The following is a 24,828-nucleotide window of genomic DNA, read 5'->3' as shown; positions in this document are numbered from 1 at the left end:
CTTTTACCTTTTATCTTTTATTTTCCCTTTCTTCCTACCCTCCCTTCTTCCCGGTTATGCCCTTCCCACTCCTGCTTTTTATTGTTTGTATGTTTGATCCTTGTATGTATGGTATGAATGAGGCACGTCTTTCCTGTCTAATAATGGAGTTTCTTTCAGTGGTGTACCAAGGGTGGGGCAGCAGGGGTAGTCCACCCTGGGTGCACGCTGCAAGGGGGTGCAGGGAGCAGCCGTGTGGCTGTCGGCTCTGCCGGATCCTTGTTCCCTCTGACGTTACTTCCTGTTCTGGGGCGGGGAACCGGCAGAGCCAACAGCCATGTGACTGCTCCCTGCAGCGCCAGTGGGGGGGGGGGGGGGTGCGCAGTGGTGATCTACCCCAGGTGGCAGCCGACATAGGAATGCCACTGGTTTCCTTTCTTACTTTTGTTTTTCTTTTTTTTTTTTATTTTATATACACCGCTCAGGTCTGCTACTTAGTTTGAGTGGTATATTAAATTCTAATGAATAAATAAATTTAGATGAAACAGAAATGTGTGTATGTCTGGGTGTAAATGTGTGCATGGTCATGTGTGTGCATATTATGGAAGTGCATTCATTTTTAATTACAAATAACAGGAACAATCTGAAATTTGGGGTGTTATTCTATGTCACTAATAGTGCATACTGTTGCTCAAATAGTTGTTTGGATTAAGCTCACATCTATTTCTGTAGTAGCTCAAAAGTGAGTTACATTCAAGAAACAGTAGGTATTTCCCTGTCCCCAAAGGGTTTACAGCCCTTGTACCAAACAGTGGTAAAATGTGGCCTTGGCGTACCCATACGCGGGTCTTTCCCGTTTGCTAAGGCCATTTATACCACTGGGGGGAAACAGCCAAAATTCCCATTTTTGGTATTAATGGCCACAAGCTAATTCTTAATCCACAAGTAGGCTGGAAAAGTCCACACTTCAATAACCTAAATGCAAGACCAAAGTAACCAAAATTAGTTCACTATACCACTAGCGGTAGGAAGAAAAGGTCTCAGACATCACTATATAACTCAGCCCTTTTCAATGAAACAAATTATTACAGTGACCATTTCAATCATTGATGAAAAGCCTCCTCTGTCCTTATCTTCAACACACACTGGTTTTTTTCTTTTTTTTTAATCAAATTTTTGTGCAAAAGATTGCTTCAGAAAGGATTCTTTAGTTTCAGACAGTGGCGTAGCAAGGGCGGGACGGTGGGGGTGGTCCGGCCCGGGTGCACGCCACTGGGGGGGGGGGTGTCGGCTCTGCTGGTTCCCTGCTCCCTCTGCCCCGGAACAGGCAAGAATGCACTCGGGGGTGGGGGGGGCTTGGGTGATGCGCCGAGGGGGGGTTTGATGCGCCAAGGGGGGTGTCATGCTGCACCCGGGGGGGGGGGGGGGGTGAGCAGCAGTGAACCGCCCCGGGTGGCAGCCGCCCTCACTATGCCACTGGTTTCAGATAAGTGTCACTGTAACTATTTATGGCAGCTGCCATTATAAGGTTACAATTTAAGAATGAATGTACTGATATAAGAGACTTGTACCTTTTTGAAACAATGTTTTGCACAAAAATTTGATTAAAAAACTGAGAAGGACGGAGGAGGTTTTTGGTCAGTGATTGAAATGGTCACTGTAATGATTTGTGCTCTGACCTGTTTTCATTGAAAAGGGCTGAGTTATCTAGTGAGATCTGAGACCTTTTCCTCCTACTTCTAGTGGTGTGGAGGGGCATTTTCGAAAGAAACGTCTAAGTTGCAATTTGGACGTCCTTGCAAAATGGCAAAATCCAGGGGCGGGGAAACCCGTATTTTCGAAAAAGATGGACATCCATCTTTCGTTTCGAAAATACCGTCAGAGATGTCCAAATCCTTAAATTTGGACGTCCCTAGATTTGGACGTTCCTAGACATGGACGTTTCTGACTTTCGGTGATTTTCGAAACCAAAGACGTCCATGTCAAAAATGTCCTAATGCAAGCCATTTGGGCGTGGGAGGAGCCAGCATTTGTAGTGCACTGGTCCCCCTGACATGCCAGGACCAGGGGCGTAGCCATGGGTGGGCCTGGATGGGCCTAGGCCCACCCAGTTTGGGTTCAGGCCCACCCAGCAGCGGAGCGGAGGGAGCAGGCAGCGCTGATCCTGCATCTACCTCCTTCTCTCTGGCGGCAGCCCTTCCCAGACGCTGCCTACCGCCGCCATGATCTACCTCCTCCCGACTTCCCTGTCTCACTCTCAACAGCAGCGGTAGCGTCGAGATTCAAACACGCTGCCTCCTGCTTCTAACCCAGAAGCGTCTCCTCTGCAGAGGAGATGCTTCCGGGTTAGAAGCAGGAGGTAGCGTGTTTGAATCGCTACCGCTGCTGTTGAGAGTGAGACAGAGAGAGGAGGTAGATCGTGGCGGCGGTAGGCAGCGTCTGGGAAGCGCTGCCGTCAGAGAGAGGGCGGGCAGGTGGAATGGGAGGGAAGGATGCATGGGGGTGAAGGATAATCGCTGGACACATGGATGGGAGAGAGGAGAGTCACGGGATGGAGGTGGGGGTCAGGGGAGAGAGGAGAATTGCTGGGGATGATGGATGGATGGATGGAGGTGGGGGCAAGGGAGAGAGGAGAATTGCTGGGATGATGGATGGAGGTGGGGGGCAAGGGAGAGAGGAGAATTTCTGAGGATGGATGGATGGAGGTGGGGGTCAGGGGAGAGAGGAGAATTGCTGGGGATGATGGATGGATGGATGGAGGTGGGGGGCAGGGGAGAGAGGAGAATTGCTGGCGATGGATGGAGGTTGGGGCAGGGGAGAGAGGAGAATTGCTGGGGATGGATGGATGGAGTGGGGGCAGGGGAGAGAGGAGAATTGCTGGGGATGGATGGATGGAGGTGGGGGCAGGGGAGAGAGGAGAATTGCTGGGAATGGATGGATGGAGGGGATAAGGGGCAAGAACAGAATTGCTGGGGATGGATGGATAGGGGCAGGGGAGAGAAGATAATTGCTGGGTATGGATGGATGGAGGGGAGAGGAGAGTTGCTGGACATGGGTGGATGGAGGGGAGGGAAGAGGAGAGAGGAAGGTTGCTGGACATGGGTGGATGGAGGGGAGGGCAGGAGGCAGAGGAGGGTTGCTGGACATGGATGGATGGGGGGAAGGGCAGGAGAGAGGAGGCTGCTGGATATGGATGGAGGAGAGGGAAGGGAGAGAGAAGAAATGCTGGACATGGATGGAGGGGAAGGAAGAGTGAGGAAGGAGATGAGATGAGGGGAAAGGAAGAGAGGAGAAAATTGCAAATGGATTAGGAAAATAGGCAGAAGCTGGATCCACTGGACAGTCAAGTCTACGAAGGACCCAGAGCAAGAAATGAAGAAGAAAGGCGGAAAGTAAATAAATAAATGGAAAGGAAGCCCTGGAAACGGAGTAAAGAGGACAGATAGCAGCAGAATCAGATACTGGGCCAATATGATCAGAAAAACAAAGTCGCCAGACAGCAAAGGTAGAAAAAAATCATTTTATTTTCATTATAATGATTGGAACATGTCCACTTTGAGAATCAGGTGCTCAACATTAAAAGTTTATATTTATTTACTTATTTATGGCATTTTATCCCACATTAAACATGAATTAGATTGGAACCTGAGATCATTTAATGTTTTTTTTCCTGGAGAGAGTAATGCATTGCCTCCCCCTCCCCCCAGGCTCTCTCCCCGGCTATAGCCAGCTCTGCAATTTTGAGGGGAGGTGGACGGGGGGGGGGGGGGGGGGAGCGCAGAGGTGGACCAGGGAGAGAGCCTGTTGTTAAACATTTACCAGCACACCACTGTCTAGTGCCCACCCATCCAACCTGTTGGCCCACCCAAAAATTGACTTCTGGCTACGCCACTGGCCAGGACACCAACCGGGCACCCTAGGGAGCACTGCAGTGGACTTCATAAAATGCTCCCAGGAACATATCTCCCTTACCTTGTGTGCTGAGCCCCCCAAACCCACCCCCAAAATCCTGTAGACCACAACTGTACAGGGTGAAGGGGGGCACCTATATATGGGGACAGTGGGTTTGTGGTGGGTTTTGGAGAGCTTTCTATTTCCTCCACAAATGTAACAGGTAGGGGGGGTGGGCCTGGGTCCACATGTCCTAAGTGCACTGCAGTACCCACTAAAACTGCTCCAGGGATATTCATGCACTGTCATGGACCTGAGTATGACATCTGAGGCAGGTATAGAGGCTGGCACGAAATATTTTTAAAGATGCTTTTTGAGGGTGGGAGGGGGTTAGTGACCACTGGGGGAATAACTGAAGGTCATTCCCAATGCTCTCCGGTGGTCATCTGGTCATTTCGTGCAACTTTTTGTGCCTTATTCGTAAGAAAAACATGTCCGGGTGAAAACGTCCAAGTGTTCGTCAGGGACGTCCTTGCTTTTTTCGATTATGGGTCAAAGACTTCCAAGTGTTAGGCACGCCTAAGTCCCGCCTTTGCTACGCCTCCGACATGCCGCCTTGAAATTTGGACGTCCTTGCGATGGACTGCAGTTGGAGACGTCCAAAATCGGGTTTCCAATATACCAATTTGGACGTCTCTGGTAAAAGGACGTCCGTCCATCTTCCGATTTATGTCGAAAGATGGACGTCCTTCTCTTTCGAAAATGAGCCCAATAGTGAACTAATTTTGTCCACTTTGGTGTCACAAGCAAATTCTGCCGTTAGTGTGTGGCCACTAAAACAGACTAGTGCATGAGCCCTTACCACCACCCATTATGCAGGCAGAATGGGCTTATGTGCTAATCAACGCACAGCAATGTAACTGCGCTAACTGATTAGCGCAGAATATGCCCATGCATCAAAAAAATTAATTTTACTTTGTAGTGTGTGGGGAGTACACCCACATTTCAAAATTACTGCGGGATGCGTCAGGGTGCCATGCGGTATGCCTAAGCATACTTTAGTGCTTGCCACAACTTTAAAAAGGGCCCCTAAATCTGTACCTGAGATAATGAATGTTCAGTGATTTGCCCAAGATCACAAGGGGCAGCAGTGGGATTTGAACCAGGGTTCCCTGGTTATCAGCTCTGTGCTCTAACCACTATTTTACTAAGGTGCGCTCACGTTTTTAGTGCGCGCTAAAATTGTGGGTGTGCTAAACATTAGAGACACCCATAGGAATGCATTGGCGTCTCTAACGTTTAATGTGCCCACAATTTTAGCACATGCCAAAAATGTGGGCACGTCTTAGTAAAAGATCCTCTAGGTTCCTCCTCCACACCACTATTGCTTAAAAGAACACCCTATTCAGTAGTTCACACTTGTGTGACCTATTAACTATATTGCCACTGATATGAAAAAAAAAGTTTTAAACCTAAACAAAATGAAAAAAAGAAAATCCTATAAATGACGATAGATAACTAAACAAAGCGAAAACTTTTGGCCTGCATATCCCCTAGTGTATATGAATCTACATTCTTCTTATTAATGTTCTGTCTTCCTAGGAAAGTTCATAGGCATGGGGGACTTGAGACGTGAGGAAACATTTGAGTCGGGCTGGTCGGACGAACAGGACCAGGTAGATGATGAGGAGCAGGAGGAGAGGAGGTTCTGTGCTATGATGGAACAACTTGGAGCATCACAGGTCTTCGGAGGGTAAGTGTCTGCACTGCAGTGATGCTCCCTAACCATGACTCAAAAATAGGGACTGATTCTGGCATGACTATCTGGATCCAGGTCACTGTTAGCGCCTGCGTCAAAGCATTCAGGAAGTTTCTCAATATGATAAATTTAGAACTAGAAATGGAAACCCAGGATGATGTCACCTGGTCCACATGACCTGGAGCCAAAGAAACACTTATGGATAGGCCCCTACCTCATTTTCTGCTACAGTTCTACCACATGCGGCAGAATGGTATTAGATTATTTTTCCCTATGACAGTTTGTAAACTTAAACATATGTAGACATCTATGACTGACATAAGAACAGCCCTGCTGGGTCACACCAATAGTCCATCTAGCCCAGTATTCTGCCTCCAGCAATGGTCAATCCAGGTCACAAGTACCTGGCAGAAACCCAATTAGTAGCACCATTGCATGCCACCAATCCCAGGGCAAGCAGTCCGGCTCACCTTTATCCACATGTTTATTCACACCTTCAAAGAAATGAATCAAATTGGTGAGGCGAGACCTCCTTTGGCTGAATCCTTGCTGACTCTGTCCCATTAAACCATGTTTGACTATCAGGCTTATTTTCAAAAGAGAAGGGCACCCATCTTCCGACACAAATCGGGAGACAGGCGTCCTTCTTTCAGGGCCGCCCAAATTGGCATAATCGAAAGCCGATTTTGAGCATCCTCAACTGCTTTCTGTCGCAGGGACAACCAGGCGTGTCGGCACCGCAGCAAAGGCGGGACTGGGGCGTGATTAAGAGATGGGCCTCCTCGGCCGATAATGGAAAAAAGAAGGGCGTCCCTGACGAGCACATGGCTGACTTTACTTGGTCCATTTTTTTCTTGCGACCAAGCCTCAAAAAGATGCCCGAACTAACCAGATGACCACCAGAGGGAATTGGGGATGACGTCCCCTTACTCCCCCAGTGGTCACTAACCCCCTCCCACCCTAAAAAAAAAAAAAAACTTAAAATTTTTTTTTTGCCAGCCTCTATGTCAGCCTCAAATGTCATACCCAGCTCCATGACAATAGTATGCAGGTCACTGGAGCAGTTTTAGTGGGTGCAGTGCACTTCAGGCAGTGGACCCAGGCCCATCCCCCCCACCACAAACCCACTGTACCCACATGTAGGTGCCCCCTTTCAGCCCTTAGGGCTATGGTAATGGTGTACAGTTATAGGAAGTGGGTTTTGGGGGGGCTCAGCACCCAAGGTAAAGGAGTTATGCACCTGGAAGCAATTTGTGAAGTCCACTGCAGTGCCCCCTAGGGTGCCCGGTTGATGTCTTGCCATGTCAGGGGGACCAGTGCAGTACGAATTCTGGCTCCTCCCATGACCAAAGGGCTTGGATTTGGTCGTTTTTGAGATGGGCGCCCTCGGTTTCCATTATGGCCGAAAACTGGGCACGACCATCACTAAGGTCGACCAGCTCAACATTTAGGTTGACCATCTCTAAGGTCGACCTAAATGTTGAGATTCAGGCGTCCTCGACCATATTATCGAAATGAAAGATGGACACCCATCTTGTTTCAGTAATACGGGTTTCCCCGCCCCTTCGCGTGGCCATCCTGCGAGGACGACCTTATGAAAACTTAGGCACTCCATTCGATTATGCCCCTCCACGTGTTCTGTAATTTTATTCTCTATAATAGTTTCCACTATTTTGCTCAGCACTGAAGTCAGGCTTACTGGTCTGTAATTTCCTGGATCATCCCTGAAACCCTTTTTAAAAACTGGCATCACATTGGCTACCCTCCAGTCTTCAGGTACTACGGACGATTTTAATGACAGGTACAGACCAATAGCAGCGGATCAACAATTTCATATTTGAGTTGGGGTGTATACCATCCAGTCCAGGTGATTTATCACTCTTAACTTATCAATTTGGCTCAGTACATCTTCTAAGTTTACTGAGATTTCTTTCAGTACCTCTGCATCATCACCCCTGAGAAACTGGTAGGCATGTTAATATGGTTCTGGGAGGTACCTGTCATTGTATAAAATGCACTTCCCTTCCTCCAACTGATTTAATAAAACCACTTGCCCTACTGTGCTCATCTTGCAGTCCTCCTTTGAGACTAGGCGAATATAGGGAAACTAATCCAAACTGTAGTTAGAATGCTGGGTTCTGAGTTAGGAGTCACCACTAAGAAAAAGGCTGACATTCTGGACAATACACTGAAATCCTCCACTCAATGTGTGGCAGTGATCAAGAAATCAAGTAGAGTGTTTGGAATTATTCTGAGTTATTTAGAGTAAAACAGAAAATATTATCATACCTCTGTATGGATTCAAGGTGAAATTACATCTTGAGTACTGCATGAAGTTCTGGTCACCCCATCTCATAAAAGATAGCAGAACTATAAAAAGTACAGAGGAGGGCAGCTTACCTGTGAAGAGAGGCTAAACAGGTTAGGACTCTTCAGTTTAGAGAAGAGCCAACAGAAGAATATGATAGACGTACATGAAATCACGAGTGGGATGGAATGGGTACATTTATCTTTATTTAAACTTACTATTTCACCTTAACTGGCAGGCAGGTCAATGGAGGTAAGTAGGGAACAGTTGTTTACAATGTAGAGTAGGGGACACTCCATGACATTAACCGGTAGCACGTCTAAAACAACTGGAGAACATATTTTTTCACAATTTACACTCCAGCTGTGGGATTCACTGCTGGAATATGTAGCTGGGTTTTGAAAGGGTTTAGACAAGTTTCTGGAAGTAAAGTCCCATAATCCTTTATCAGCCATGTAGTCTTGGGAAAGCCGCTACTTATCTCTGGGTATAATTCTGATTGATAACTTTATTGGCATAATAATTTTATACAAGTTGCCAAAATAAAAGTTAAGATTAACCGGGGAATGGGGTGGGGGTGAGGAGTGGGGTGTTCTGCATGGGAGATAATTTGTACTTTGTTTTATCTTATTTGTTTATGTGTCTGTTTCAGTCTTAATAAAATATATTTCATTTAAAACTTAAGATTAAAAAATAGTACATTTCAAGGCACCAAAATTATTTGGACCTCTGAAGAGTGTTAGAAATAATTGCTCAGAGTAAGTGGAATACTGCTGTTTGTGTCTTTCGATATCAGGCGAGTTTCCACCCAGACAGTTCCCACCCACCAATTCCCCCTGAGACAATTCCCACCTAGGACAATTCCCACTTAAGGGGACAAATCCCACCAAGGACTCCACCCCCCCCCCAACCGGACATTTCCCACGCTCCCTAGCCTTTCTTTCTTGTATCGAGTCCCATAAGTCCTGGCGGTGCTTTTTTTTTTTTTTACGGCATCTGAAACAAGGAGGTTAGAACAGCATACAGATGTTCACAGAGGACGTATAATAAGGGAATAACTTTGCATAAGTAGAGTAGTAATTTGTTATAAATCGTAATCAGTGTGTCATTTTGAGGGGCTGAATTAGGTTGAAACCTAGTTTGGGGGTGTAGGGGGGGCATTGAATAGCACTTTGTATTTATCTATTCATTTATTTACTTATTTATGACATGTAGATCCCAGATTAAACATGAATTATGTTGAAACCTAGTTTGGCGGTTGTGGGGGGGGGGGGGGGGGCATTGCCCCTCCCACATGAACTGCATCTCTGGAAGAGGAAAGGGATGTGTAAAAGATACTGTTGTGGGGAGGGGGGTGAGCGTGTAATGGCCCCCCAAACAATGTGGAAGAGAAAGGGAGGGAGATTATTTGTCCTAGTGCAGTTTTTTTGGGTTAAGGGTGGGAATTGTCCCCCCTGGTGTGGTGGTAATTGATTCAGTGGGAATTGTCCTAGGTGGGAATTGTCCAGATAGGAATTAGTTGGTGGAAACTATCCAGGTGGAAACTGACATAGAATCGTGTCTTGGAGTGGAGGAGTAGCCTAGTGGTTAGTGCAGTGGTTCAATTCCCACTGCAGCTCCTTGTGAACCTAGGCAAGTCACTTAACCCTTCATTGTCCCAGGTACAAATAAGTACCTGTATATAATATTTAAACCACTTTGAATGTAGTTGGAAAAACCACAGAAAGGCAGTATATTAAGTCCCATTCCCTTTCCTCTTTCCCTTCAATACTGTTTGGATTTCAGCATGATTTAGTTTTTAATGCGAGCATTCCATCACATTTTAATGTGCAGAACGCAGGAGTATTACCAAGGTTTCTTTAAAGACAGCACAATTATGTGGTTGCTGCTGTCTTCTGCACTTTGTAAGAGTTTTGGGGCCTTTGCAACTGCACCCTGAGCTCCCTGATTCCTTCCTTCCCCTGAAAAAGTATCACAAGGAAAACTGCCCTATAGATCACTGTCAATAGTCCAATGCTGTTTCTCTGTATGTGATGCACTCTATAACAAACAAAGGTTAGGGATGTGTCAGTAAGTTGAGGAATCTCATTGGCTAAATACCCCTTAAAGCTATCTAGTGTAAATTAACCCTTGAGAATTCTAGTTGCCAGTTGACTCAGGTAGCATCAGTATCTGTTGGTTTGGAGTCTAGAGTACAGGGATGTTATAATCTAACCTGTCAATATTCAGCCCCCAGAGGGCAGCATTTTTTTAAACTCTGACCATTGCAGCAGAATTAACCCCAGATATTCAATGCCAGGTCAGGTCCGGGCTCCAGCATTGAATATCCAAGGCTAATTCAGCATGTAGAAGCCACCAGAACTTTCAGCCAGGACCCACATAAGTGCAAGCAGGTTCCCTCACCCACTCCATTCCCCCCCTCCCCTCTGAAGCCAGCAAGCCCCAGACCAGGCCCCCACCCTACCCTTCCCACCCCCATAGGCCCCACAGCAGTGGCCTAGCCACAGGTGGGCCTGGGTGGGCCAGGGCCCACCCACTTAAGGCTCAGGCCCACCCAACAGTAGCACACGTTTAACAGTAGCTGGTGGGGATCCTAAATTCGGTCAGCTGAAGACTTCCCCCTGATGGTAACGAAAACACTACTCTCCACGATACCGACACCTGCACATGCTCAGTTTTCAGCACATGCCTGCTGCAGACTGCCAGGGTGGAAAGAAGCATTTTCCTGCCAGCTGAGATCTTTTAGGGTGGTGGTTGGAGTGGGGGGGAAGAACACTTGGTGCCCACCCACTTCTTGCCTAGGCCCACCCACTTCTTGCCTAGGCCCACCCAAAATCTGTTGTCTGGCTACGCCCCTGCCCCACAGGCCTACCTTTTATATCCCTGGGCAAGAATGATGTTCACTCACATCTGCCTTTCGTGACTCCTTTCTCAAAATGGCTTCTGCAGCCTCTAACAGTAGCCTCATTGTACTAGCAACTGCCATGAGACTGCCCCCAGGGGTTGCAGTGGCCATTTTGAGAATGGAGCCATGACAGGCAGGAATGAGTGTGATTCGCTTCTCCCTATTGGACCCCTCTAAGCATCCAGGGATACAAAAGGTAGGTCTGTCAGGGTCGTAGCCAGACTTTGGCAGGAGGGGGGGTCCAGAGCCCGAGGTGAGGGGGCACATTTTAGCCCCCCCCCCCGGCGCCGCTGACACCCCCCCATTGCCAACCTCCCCTCCCCACCACCGCCGCCACCACCAACTGATGACCCCTGCTGATGACCCTGTCGACCCCCCTTCCCACCGACGACCCTCTCGACCCCCCTCCCGCCGCTAAGCCTCCCCCGCCACCGCCATCGCCATGGGCTACCTTTGCTGGCAGGGACCCCAATCCCTGCCAGCCGAGGTCCTCTTCTTCCCACGAAGGCTTTGTTCTGTTTCTGATGTCCTGCATGTTGTACGTGCAGGACATCAAACTCACAGAAACAGAATGAAGCCTTGTAAGATGGCTTCGTTCTGTTTCTGTGAGTCTGACGTCCTGCACGTACAATGTGCAGGACGTCAGAAACAGAACGAAGCCTTCGCGGGAATAAGAGGACCTCGGCTGGTGGGGATTGGGGTTCCCTGCCACCAAAGGTAGCCCATGGTGACAGAAGCAGTGGGGGAGGGTTGGCGAGGGTCGTCAGCGGGCGTGGGGGTCAACAGGGTCATCGGCAGGGGGGTCCAGGGCCAAATCTACAGGGGCCCAGGCCCCTGTGGCCCCACGTAGCTATGCCACTGCTGGGGATATCATGATTGGAGGAGACGGAGGGGACAGCAGGAATCCCTTAGGCCGCTACCTTGGAGTTGAATGGACACCAGACGATATTCATACCGGTGCACAGTTAGCTCTGCGGATAAAGTTGGGACACCCTTTTTTGCTGTCCTAACTTTAGCCACTTACTTAACTGATTAGCAGTCTGAATATCACCTCTAACCAGTTGAGTACCAGCTCTGCTCACAGCCCATTCTGGCACTAACCGGACAGTAAAGGGGTATTCAGTGGCTCTGTTCAGTTTAAGTGCTGTTGAATGTTAGATAGACATAAAGAAGTGATTTAACTGGGCAGGAGGTTCTCCTGGCTGGTTAAATCATTTTGAATGCAACTTTCTAACTTGATGATATTTATTTGTTTGTAGCTGCTTGATAAACTGCCATTAACACCAGCAGGTGCAGTGTAGCAGTTTACATAATAAAAAGTAAGGAAGCCAAGCAAGAAAGATTAAGAAGTATTGGACCAATATAAATAGTAGAGAGCACAGAGTTTGCTTTGGGCCCACTATGATTTATAAACAATTTTCCTTGCTAAACTTGTAGATGTTATAAAAATAAACAGCAGTAGAGGTGAAACAAGATTGTAAATTGGATTGATTTAATAGTGATCAAAGTGTGGTCATTGATGCAGGACATGATGGGGACAGATTAGGAGAAACCTAAGTAAAAGGGAGTAAGAGATGAAGAGGAATCTGAGGGAGGAGGAGAAAGATGAATCTGGGGGGGGGGGGTCTAACAAGAATATGAAAGTAAAGGATGGAGAGGAACTTGAAGAAGTGTTGGTGAGGGAAAAGGGAAAGATAAATACTAGAGGAGGAAGAAATGAAGACCTGGGGGGGGGGGGGGGGGGGGGGAGGACAGACAGAAGTGTAAACAGGTGTGTGGAAAGGAGTTTGGGGAGTATAGATGGAGAGAAACCTAAAAGGATCGGAGGGGAGAGGAAAAGACAGAGCAGAAGGAAGGGTGAGAGTAAGATGGGGACAGTAGTAAGAAAATCACAATATGCTACCCATTTCCAAATCTTACCTCTGCCCATGTGCACCATGTGTAGAATTCAATCAGGTTAGTGTTTTCATGTACAGAGTGACCAAAAATCAGGACAACTGCATTTCCTTCTCTTTCTTAAACATGGCATAGAACAAGTTCTTTAAAAAAGCTGGACGACAGGCCACTATAGATAATTCTGGTATTTATTAAAATGGCCTATTTATCTGAAACACCTTTCAAAAATGACAACAGCAAAGATAGAAAGCTCTGTGTGAGTAAAGAGACTGCATGAGGACTTTTAGAAGGTATCACATCCATTCGAGTGTGTCCTGAACAAGAGCGTGGCACATGAGCCTCCATGTGAAGGCATGTATTCTGCTCCTTGTGACAGCCGTGCCAAGTGGAAGCTGGAAGGCAGAGGAATGAAGGAACATTGGTCATGTCTAGTTCTGACTGTCAGCAGGTGAACTGAGGTGTATACCTGAAGGAAAATGCATAACTTCTGTTATTTATTAATCACTCAGCCCTACCCTGTGTGTCCTGCAAACTGAATGGGGAAAAAACTACAAAATCAATTATTAACGACTATAGAAAGGGAAAGCAATGTAAAAATTAGGAAAAGAAAGCATATGAAGAACTTTTGTGAGTTTTGACTTGAACACTTGGAGAGATGGCACAAAAAATAGGCAGTGAGGACCTGCTGAGCCCACATCTAGAAATCCAGGTAGTATTGGTCTCTGTTTTAAGGGAGTTAGAAAACTGCAGCAGGGAGCAACTAAATTAATTAGAGAATGGCAGCATTTCTCATATGAGGAAAGACAGGGATCCCGATGCTCAAAGCTAACCGGGCTTGCAACCTTTCATTTAAACTGGTTTTAGGTAGTTTAGCCTGCACGTTATTGTGTACCTAATGCACAAAATGTTTTGGCTCTGTTTATAAATGTTCATGGAAGCTACGACTGAAGATTCTATGCAAATGAGTTCATTAGTATTAAAATGTGATGTAAATGAGGCTATTAGCGATTCCCTCCAATGCTCAGAGAACCGGCCTGCCCTAACAGTTCTGAGCAGAGTTACAGAGGAATCCCTGGGAGTAGAGGGAGGGATGGGGGCAGCTGATCTTTGCTTAATCTCAGGGGTCCCTTGCCGATCTCTAGTTCCTGTTGCGGGAGGTTGCGGGTACCAGAAAGCTGTGGTTTCCTGTACAGCTCTACAGTTTCTGCAACTTGCTTCTGGTGTCGTCTCCAGTGTTATATTTTTCTTTCTAATTTTTTTACTTGTTATATTTTTACATTTTGCTGCCTGGTTTACTTTCTGCCTACAGTTTCTGCTCCGGAGACCACAGCGCTTCCCTCTTGACTGAGCATGCGCACAAGAGCTGTGCCTCCTGTACAGCTCTTGTGGGCATGCATCAGGCACGTTCCTCCCTCTTTAAGTTCCAATGCTCAACACTAACAGCGTGCATATAATTTGCACGTTGATAGTGTTGAGCATTGTGTGGTAATTTTTCTTCAGTGTTCAGGCTGCTGTTTTCTGGCGCTGTTCTCTACAGCGCCGGAGTTCTGAGTATCTGGGGCTGGGTCACTAAGAATGTTTCCTCTGAAGCAGAAGAGGCTAAGCAGAGATCACTTGCTATAAATAGCTGAAATACTCTTGAAGGTCATATGTGTACCATGAGTGGATGTTTTGGTACTTTCTTTGGGTTTGGGGAGTACTGATGGTTACGGGGTGGTAGTACAACTCTAGATAGGATTGATCAACTGTGCTTCAACCCAATAGACACAATGGCTAAATGCAGCCCCATAGCCCTTATTATTCTGGGGTATGAATATAGTTGTATTGAGCCATGACAGTGAAAGGAAGCAGGGATTGGAAATAGGGAGTAGTAGAGATTTTGTTACTGAGAAGGGGAGATTTCTGGACTGTGGTTTGAGAGTCTATAGTCTAATGATGAACTTTGAGCTGAAATCATTTATGAGAAATTAGCTGGAATCTCTGCTATTCTATACTAAGATCATAGCAAGGCACCAGAAGCTATATGAGTTACGTTAGATTCCTGTAATGGAACCGTGATATTGCTCTTTCTCTCCTCTTTGGAAGATTCAAGAACTATTAATAGGTCATTCCCCCTAGAAGTGGCTACATTTATGTTGAAGTATTTTATGATCATGGGGGCATTTTTAATAGTCTGTTTTGAGTCTAGAATGTGCTGACTGTTTTTACACCAGTTCTCAAAGGAAAACTCATGTGAGCTAGTCAAGCAGCTCATTGGCAGTGTTGTGCACTAACTTCCACAAACCGAAAATGTCCAAATTAGGTTATATATATGCAGGGCTTTTTTTGAGGGGGTACTCGGGGGTACTGAGTACCGACACCTTTTCCAGTGTCTGCTAAAATTGACCCTTGGACCACAAGTTTTAATGAAAGAGGCTCAACGACAGGATGAAAGGCTGAGAGAATGTGGATATAGAGTAGTCCTCCGAGGCTACATGTCTAAAGCACAGCTGGCTCATGTGATGGGGCCGAACAGTTCAGCCTGTTCCAAATGTGGAAGGGGTCCCAGCTCATTGTATCATGCCTTATGGCAATGTCCCAAGGTGCGTGCATTTTGGCAGCGGGCAAAAGGTTTTATAATTCGACTGGGGAATAATAAAAGGTTTTATAATTCGACTGCTGGATCAACCAAGAGCCTTTGCCCTGCTATGTGCCCCCGCTATAAAACCATGCAGGAAACTGAGTTTGGTAGCTCGGAAGTGCATTATGCAATATTGGACATCTCCAGAGGAGCCGGCCTACTGGCACTGGTGAAACCAAGTGCACCTCTTGGCCTCTTGGGAAGCAAGAAATTCAAAACGATCGCCCAAACGTAGAGCACAATTTCTCCAGATCTGGATGCCGTATCTGCAAGCTCTTAGCCCAAGGGGGCGTAGCTTGCTCCTCAATGCCTGATAAAGCCGAAGTGAAGTGGTGGGGAATGGAGGAGGCCTGGAGCTGGAGAGCGAGACAGGACCGTTTCCTGCTTGCCGGGGGGGGGGGGGAGGGAGGTAGAAGGGGGGCAGGAGAGGGAGTAGCTAGGGGGGAGGTGCGGGAGGGGATTGGAAGGCTTGGGGGTTAGGGTGTTATGGTGGAGGTAAGGCTCTGGTAATAAGTCACCGCTGCAGGGATCATGAACATGATTCGATATTTCTAGGCTAATGAGAAGTCCCTTTTTTGATGGAGATTGGATATTGAGTAGATGGATGATCTTTAAGTACACAGAGAGTCATGAATGGTTACATGTCACAGCCTATCCAGTACATCACCACTATGCTCCTATAACTGCGAAGTACAACTGGGGGTGGGGTGGAGACTGGGAGGGGGGAAGAGTGGAGGGATAAAAAATAAAAGTTTGACCCTGATTAAATTTTGGGAGATCTATGCACTGTACATTAGAAACATTCTGTAATACTGCTTATACTATTGTGCTGTACCATATTGAGGTGTCAATAAAACAGTTGAAACATGAAAGAGGCTCAACACACCAATTCTGCCTTGTCATAGATTCTGTGACTGGTTGCAGGGGGCCTGGCTATTGTGGGGTGAGTCCTTCAGTGATCACCCCACCCCTGAAGGGTGGCCTGACATTTGAGTACCGGCACCTTTTTTGCTAGAAAAATTGCACTGTATATATGACATTGTTACTCCCACTGTCTACGGATACTGAGACTCAAACCAGGAAGGAAAAAAAGGCCTCAAAGAGCTCATAGATAATCAAAGTTTGCCAGAGCTGAACAGATCCATATGATCTTCTCTTCATCATCGGGCGAAAAAAATTTCCGCTTATGGTCAACTTCAGACTCATCAAAAACCTTTCTTCTGTTTAATTTTATTTTTGTTGTTTTTATATTATGTATTTTTATATTTCTCTCAAATACATTCACTCCCGCTTAATGTAGTCACTTGATACGAATATGCTTCACCAGAGGCACAGCAAGCATATATATACCCCAAATGCCAAAATGGTAGGATCGTACAGACACTTATCTTTTAAAGTCAGTACTTTCTGTTGTCAGCAGTACAGGATCATGTGCTGTGCCGTGTTATCTTCACCCCCTTGCCCCAAGCCGACAGTGGCCAGGGATATTACAAATCCAGGGGAGAGATAGCCCTAACCCAAGTCCTGAGGAAAGTTGGTCTGATACTCCTGGTGTCAGGCGAATTTTGGTATCCAGGGGAGAGCAGTCTTTCTGCATGAGCATCAAGCGATTATTTATTTATTTTTATGTCGATTTATATACCGTATCTTATTGCAAATGCAAAACAGAACAGTTTACATATGTATAAAAACAACTAATGTATACAAATAAACAAACAAAGGAATCCATTCATGACAGGAAAGCACAGCAAATCAGAATTAACTACATAATAAAACCAATACAAATTAAAAATCTAATATACAGTTAAGCTACCCTTTTTTTTTAACCTTATCTCTTATGCTAAATTCTGTTCTACATAGCTTATAAAAAAGAAGGTTTCCAAAAGTTTTCAGAAATGGATGTAAGATTTCTCTAATCTGATCTCCTAATCTGTTAGGGATCTAAGAGTTTGCATAGCAGTGTAAGGAATTGTTAAATTCGATAAGTAACTAGGGTTTAATGTGTAAAAGGCCTTGTGAGTCAGAACAAGAGCTTTAAACTTAACTCTTGCTTCGACCGGGAGCCACTGCAGACAATGCAGTAAAAGTGTTACTCTGCATCCCTCTGGGCCCTGCAAATCATACGTGCTGCTGTGTTTTGAATTCTTTGTAATTGTTTTAAGTTGGTTTGAGTAATCCCGGGATATACAATATTACAGTAATCTAAACGTGAAGTAATATACGCAGATGTCAGTGTTTTGAGAGAGTCCTTACTTACTGAATTTCTAACTGACCGAAGCCGCCTCAGATGGAAGAAAGATTTTTTCACTACATCGGATACTTATTCCTCAAAAGTCAATGAGGAATCAATAATGACCCCAAGATATCTAAAGGACTTAACTGTTGGGATATTCTGACCAAATAGCATAGGTACCACAGAAGGACATGTGCCTTGCCCTACTATCCAAGATGTTATAGTCTTATCCGGGTTCAATACCAACTGATATGTTGTCAACCAGTCTGCCACTTTATCCAGACATATTTGAATCGGTGTAAGATCTATGTTTGATGGTCTAACATAATGAATAAGAAGAAAATCATCTGCATATGAGTAAAAGCTAATACCCATTGTTTGAATGAGGAGCGCCAGGGGACTAATATATAGGTTAAACAGTAGTGGAGATAAAACCAAGCCCTGAGGAACTCCACATGATAAGTTGTATGATGTAGAACAAGATTGCTGCTGAACTACTTTAAATGAATGATCCGTAAGAAAGGATATAATCCATTTCATAGTTGTCCCTGAGATACCAATCTCACTCAGTCTGTCAAGAAGTAGGTTATGATTAATTAAGTCAAAAGCTGCAGACAAATCTAATGAAACAACCAGGGCAATATAGCCAAGCTCTAATTTAGCGTGGATTTCACTTAACAATGAGGTCAGAATAGTCTCTGTACTGTGACCCTTCCTAAAACCCGATTGTCTAGGATGTAACAAATTTTTAGAGTCTACATAAGTTTGCAACTAAACACTATTGTCTCTATGACTTTGGATAGAAAAGGAAGATTAGAGACTGGTCTATAATTAGTGGGTAATAAGGGACACGGGGCTCATAAGATAAGTGCAGGTTTTCAATCTTTTAAAATGTTTATCTGGTTTGTTATTGAAGCTGGCTAAAGCGATTCATTGCAGTGCATTTGATTGAAGAGAGTTTAAGGGCACAATTGTACTAAGCACAAATAGCATATTTCCATATACAAAATCTCAAGGAGAGCAAGCTACCCAATGAATGAAGTGCTATGCTTTACCCGATAGTGGTCTTGAAAGACTACCACGTGAGTGCTTATTTTTCTGAGGGTGCTCCTCTTACTAAATCAATAGTGATTTTTGTATTAGTACATTTTCCTGGTTTTTTGTTTATTCTATTTAGGGATATTACAACAGCTCAGTTCACGTCCCCTTGGGAGAAAAAGAAAGACAATCATGGTCATTGCTCAAGAGTGACACCTACTGGTCAGATTTAGGACTCATGATTGCAGAGCTCTAGAAGTAGCCTATCTGAGGACTGTGATGGCAATGAATGGATTAAGTTGGAAGGGGCTATAAAACAATGCAAACATCCCCTGGTAGTTGCAGCTAAAGGCCTTGGTTCCGAATGAGCTGGAAAGTTGGAGGAAACTGCTGAGTCAGAACAAAATAAGGCACAAAGTACATGTGCCTTATTTGTCCAGATGTTTTGCACTTGCTGTTTGTGTGGGTGGCTGAATGGCACATAAATAGCATACATATGTCTGGAAATCCTGCTTATGTCTGCTATTTCCCTTCCTAAAGTAAACAGCCCATGGGAATGCCATCATTCAGTGTGTATATTTGTGTGTATAGTGTGTGTATTTGTTTCATCACCGGAGGCGGCTTATGCCTCACGGTGCTATGTAAGCCACATTGAGCCTGCAAATAGGTGGGAAAATGTGGGGTACAAATGCAACAAATAAAATAAAATGAATAAATATGGAAGTCATATTGAGGAGGGCAACTTTAGTCAAACAAAGATCTGTTTACTAGGGTAAAGTACAATACAATTCTGTGAAAGAACTGCTCTGTATGTTCATTGTGTTATTTTGGGAGAAGAAAGAATGTGATACTTCATGGACAGGGAAAGCCTTAGGAAGATTAATACTTACATCCCCATCATTTTTACAGTTTAGGAAGAAACTTAAAGAGTTTTTTTATTTCCACAAGTTTATGGTCTCTGATTCTGATTATATATTTTAATATTTGTTTGAATTGTTCATATGTATATTGAAGTTGTTGTTTTTTTAAATTTATGTATATTGGTTTTGTACGTCGCCTAGAACTTGCAGATAGTTCAGTTTAAAAATATTTGAAATAAGTAAATCTTGCCTTTCTCCCTAGTCAAAGTGAGGTGCGGGATCTCTGGGCCCAGCTGCGCAACGAGCATCCAGAACTTCTGGATAATTTTGAGGAGTTTCTGTTTCGTGTTTCTTCATACATCCAGGAGGTGCACGATGAGAAGGAGTCCGTAGAACAAGTCCTGAAGAGGTGAGCTAAAATGTAACTAGGTATTTTCGTAGTTATCAAGCATATTTGTGCTCCTCCTCCTCCTCCGCTTCACCCCAATCCCCAATCCTCTCTTCCTCCATTCCAGTGGCATAGCTATGGGTGGGCCTGGGTGGGCACAGGTCCACCCATTCTTGGATCAGGCCCACCCAGCGGCAGAACCCCTCATCAACATCTCTCCTCCTCCGCAGCACCCCAACATCTGCCCGCCCATCACTGAACCCTGTCCCTCCCCGGTGTACCTTTATAGGTGTCCCCGGCGCCTGCAGTGATCCATTATTGCTGCCTGTGCTGGCCCAGCAGGCTTCCATCGGCCGGGTCCCACCCTTGCTAATGTCATTTCCTGCTTCCTGTCTGGTGGGATCTGGCCGACGGAAGCCTACGGGGCCGGAGCAGGCAGCAATAATGGAACTCTTCAGGCACCAGGGACGCCTGTGAGGTACATCGGGGAGGGATGGGATTCAGCGACGGGCAGGCAGATGCCGAAACACCATGGAGAAGAAGAGATAGATGTTGATGACGTAGTTAGGTGATCTTGGAGCTTCTGGTGCAGTATTTAATTGGTTTCAGGGTATTTTGAAAAATTGAAGATATAGAGTAGTTGGTCACCTAGATATGGAGTCCCACAGGGCTCACCTTTATCCCCAGTTTTGTTTAATATTTTTTTGAGTTCATTGGGATTTTATATGAATTCTTCTCTATATTGCATTTCTTCCTATGTGGATGATATTTTCATATTAGTGCCTATCATTTCTGGATTTGAAGAGGTTTATAAGTTGATAGGAACTGTATAAATAAAACACAAAATTGGGCATCTGGAAATTATTTAAAGCATAATACAGATAAAACAAAATTACTTTATTTTTGTGAGACATTGTTGGATATGCCAAAATCTATTATTATAGATTCGGGAGAGAACCTTAAGTTTGAACCCTCTTCAAGGGTACTAGGTATAGTACTTGATACACAGTTGAATATGAAAAATCATACAAATTCTGTATAAAATAGAATTTTCTTTAAATTACGTCAGCTATGGGTAGTGCGTTCTTTCTTTTTTCCAGAACAGTTTTGTGTGATAGTACAGATTGATTATTGCAGTGTTCTATATTCTGGTATACAGCAACAGCTATTGAATAGATTACAACTACTGCAGAACTCTGCAGCCCAGGGGCATAGCCAGACTTCGGCGGAAGGGGGGTCCAGAGCCCGAGGTAAGGGGGCACATTTTAGCCCCCCTGGCACCACCGACCCCCCTGCCATTTTTGACCCCACCACCACCGCCGCCGCCGCCACCACCTTTGACTCCTCCCCCCAGCGCCAACCCTTTCGACCACCCCCCTTTCCCCCCGCCGCCGTTGGGTACCTTTGCTGGCGGGGGTCCCCTACCCCCGCCAGCCGAAGTCCTCTTCTCTGGTGCAGCCGCATTTCTGATCTGCAAGGCTTCTGTTTCTGTGAATCTGACAGACTCACAGAAACAGAAGCCTTGCAGATCAGCAACGCGGCCGCGCCGGAGAAGAGGACTTCGGCTGACGGGGGTTGGGGACCCCCGCCAGCACCCGATGGCAATGGAGGTTTGGCGGCAGGAGGGGGGGTCGAAGGGGTTGGCAGCGGGGGGAGCCAGGGCCAAATCTATGGGGGCCCATGCCCCCGTGGCCCCACATAGCTACGCCCCTGCTGCAGCCAAAGTAATATTTGGATGTAAGAAATATGAGTGATCTTCATTGGTTGCCAGTGAAAGTGCAGGTGGATTTTAAAGTGGCTTGTTTAGTCTATAAGATTTTCATAGGTAGTTGCCCACTGTCTCACAGTCAGATATTAACTTACCCTTCTGGTAGAATGATAGTTTGTTATACCTCTTTTCTAAGACTTGGTTTTTCTTCTGTCAAAAATGTGCAATATAAAAGTATACATGATATTTCTTTTGCCTATCAGGCTTGTAAGATTTCGAATACTATTCCTGTTTTTATCCAAATAATTCCAAATTATTTAAAGTTTAGGAAGGCTTTGAAGTCCTATATGTTTGTTAAGTATTGAGAAATTTTTATTAATCTAGTATATTTTTTTGTAAACGGCTTTGATTCCTTGGTTGATTTAAGCGGTATATGAGCAATGGAACGGAATAGAATGGAATGGAGAGAACTATAGGGAATGAAGACATTGTGATGACCTGACCCATTCCTTTTCCAGATGATGAAAAGCTCAACAGAAGAAAAGCAGACATTGTGATAAAGGAGAACAGTACAGAAACTGCATTACTATTAGAAATGTTAGTCCCAAGTGCCTGTTCTGTACAGCATAAAGGGGTCCTTTTATGAAGCTGCGGCAAAAGAGGGCCTACGCTGGCTCAGCACTTGTTTTTGACGTTCACCGAGGCAGGTCAAGAAATGGCCATGCGGAAAGTGAAGCACTTACTGCCACCCATTAAGGTGGCGGTAAGGGCTCTCGCACTAACCCGATGGTAACCGATCAGCGTGCAGCACTGCCCAATTACCACCGGGTACACACTGGCACTTCAAAAATAAAAATATTTTTGTAGCGCCGGATATGGCGCACTCAGGGGGTGGGAACTACTGTTGGGCTGCTGCGGTAGTCCGGCAGTACTTCCCTTTTAGCAAGCGGTAATCCACGTTGGGCTTACTGCCGCTTTATAAAAGGACCCCATAAAGTATGAGAAGATCTTAAAGGACCAAAATTGCAGAACTGAAGAAAATGTGGCAGAAAGATATATTGTATTGAGTACAGTGGCGTTCCCAGGGTGGCTGACACCCGGGTCAGATCGTCGATGCGCCCCCCCCCCCCCCCGGGTGCAGCGCGACCCCCCTCCACCCCCAGTGAAAGGACCCCCCCGGGTGCATTTTTACCTGCTGGGGGGGGGGGGGGGGTGCCGCGCGCCTGTCGGCTTCGCTCGTTCCATGCTCCCTCTGCCCTGGAACAGGAAGTAACTTGTTCCGGGGCAGAGGGAGCACGGAATGAGCGGAGCAGACAGGTGCGCGGCACCCCCCCCCCCCCCCCCCCCACAGCTTCGTGCACCCGGGGTGGACCACCCCCACTGCTCCCCCTTGGTACACCACTGATTAACAAGAAAAATGGTGCGCATTAGAAATAAAAACAAAAAGAAAGTGAGCTCTGGGTAAAAAGGATCTTTATTTTCTTCAAGTGATCACACTAAATTTCTGTACTGAGTTTCTATGCTTTGTTGTTTGTTTTGATTGGCATCACCACCGGAAGCCCTGCGTGCCTAGCCGTTGCTCCTTAACTCTGCCCATTGATCTCCACATCATCATCAGAAGCCCTACGTCACTACTCTTTGACTCTAGATAAAGGTTTTATGTAGTGCTGTTCATGCCGCAGCAGCATGTGTCATGGGCGCATGTTGAAGGAGCACACATGAGAAGTAGGACTTGTTTCTTGGGCAGTCTCCTTGGGTTGACCATGGAATAACATTATTGCCATATTATATTTGATGATTTTTCTTGTTTTCTGATTTTTGTTTGGCATAATCATGTCTGAAACTATTCCAGTCATCTGGGGTCGTCGTAGTTGACCCACCACTCAAAAACTATTAAATTTGCGTTTGCGGGTAAGAATTCTAATTGCTTGTTCCTTAGTAGCAGACTGAGAAAGCATGTGCTCCCACTTCTAATACCTTAAATTGTGCTGTTCATTCCAAAACTTCAGCAATTCATGATTTAATTGTGCAACATAAATTTTCCATCTTGGCCCTCATGGATGCATGGCGTTAAGAGGGTGAAGAGGCTGTTCTTGTTTACTGTGAGGTCATTCTGTTCTTCCTTTTTTCTTAAATGTTTTATTTAGTCAATTTTAAAAAAATAATCACCAGAACAATTCTTGATATTGAAAGCAAGACTGAATAAGAAAAAAATAAAAGCATAAAAAGAAGAAAACAAGTTTAAATTCAGTACTCACACCATAGTCCAACCATGGGGGGGGGGGGGGGGGGGGTGGAAAATTTAACATAGGAGCAATCATAATTGGAAAATAGTGGAAAGAAATTAAAAACGTCACAGAGTCCAGCATAACATTTTGCACAGGTACTTCATATCTATGCTACGGAGAGTCCTGTATGCTACGGAGAGTCCTGTTGGAAGGGTAGATTCATGAATAGATTTATCACTGAGAAAAAGTTAATTTCAATAGCTTGGAGAAAACATATTTAACATTTTTATATTTCATGACGTAGTTACAAAGGTATTTAGTGGGCTTTTTACAAAGGCGTGCTAATGTTTTTATCTTGCACTAAAAATATTCCTATGGTTGTCTCTAGTGTTTAGCGCACCTAAAAACACCAGCAGACCTTTGTAAAAGACTTCCTTAAGCAAAACAAAGCAGCCCTGATCTGCAAAACTCTAGGGTGTAAGAGCAAGAACTGCTGTCTTTTCTTTTGAGTAGCTCAGCCACGTCCAGGAAGATTCAAATTTTTAATCCAGAAAACACAGAGTCCTTACGTTGGAAAAAAAAAGTCTTAATATCAAGTCTTTATCTGTTTCAAAAATAAATGATTCAACCATAGTAGCAGGAACTGCAAGTAAATCAAAAGATGTTTCCAAGCAAGTTGTTAAATTCAACTCTTTTTTTTTCTTTTTTTTATCTCAATTCGGTTCCAAGGAATACTTAGAGACTGGTTCCCAACCTGGTTGTGTAAGTGGTACTGGCAGATAAGTCCTAGAAGTCAGTAGTAAAGCCGATTCTGGAATTTTCAGGACCTCAGTCAAATATTTTCTAAGCATCTCTTAGGTCAAATATTTGAAATCTTAGGAAAATTAATAAATAACAGATTGTTATTCTTCAGAACATTTTCCATATTTTCCAATTTATTATGGGGCATATCCTTCATCAAAGAGGTTTTATGTTGAACAACAGAATCTAGTTTCTTCTACATATCAGCCACACA

The 24,828-nt window shown here is 45.1% G+C and overlaps 1 protein-coding gene across 1 annotated transcript in view; it reads left to right on the top strand.

The window, feature by feature from the left end:
- The window catches only part of CRACR2B (calcium release activated channel regulator 2B), a 224,539-nt gene that overhangs the window by 154,396 nt on the left and 45,315 nt on the right, over window positions 1-24,828 (top strand). Inside the window, exons 4-5 of the mRNA XM_030201259.1 lie at window positions 5,473-5,623; window positions 19,752-19,898. Of these exons, the coding sequence (XP_030057119.1) occupies window positions 5,473-5,623; window positions 19,752-19,898 (298 nt within the window). The remainder of the gene's footprint in view (window positions 1-5,472; window positions 5,624-19,751; window positions 19,899-24,828) is intronic.

This window comes from Microcaecilia unicolor, chromosome 4, assembly GCF_901765095.1.
Source record: "Microcaecilia unicolor chromosome 4, aMicUni1.1, whole genome shotgun sequence".
Taxonomy (NCBI): Eukaryota; Metazoa; Chordata; class Amphibia; order Gymnophiona; family Siphonopidae; genus Microcaecilia; species Microcaecilia unicolor.
This window is presented reverse-complemented; position numbering and strand designations above follow the sequence as displayed.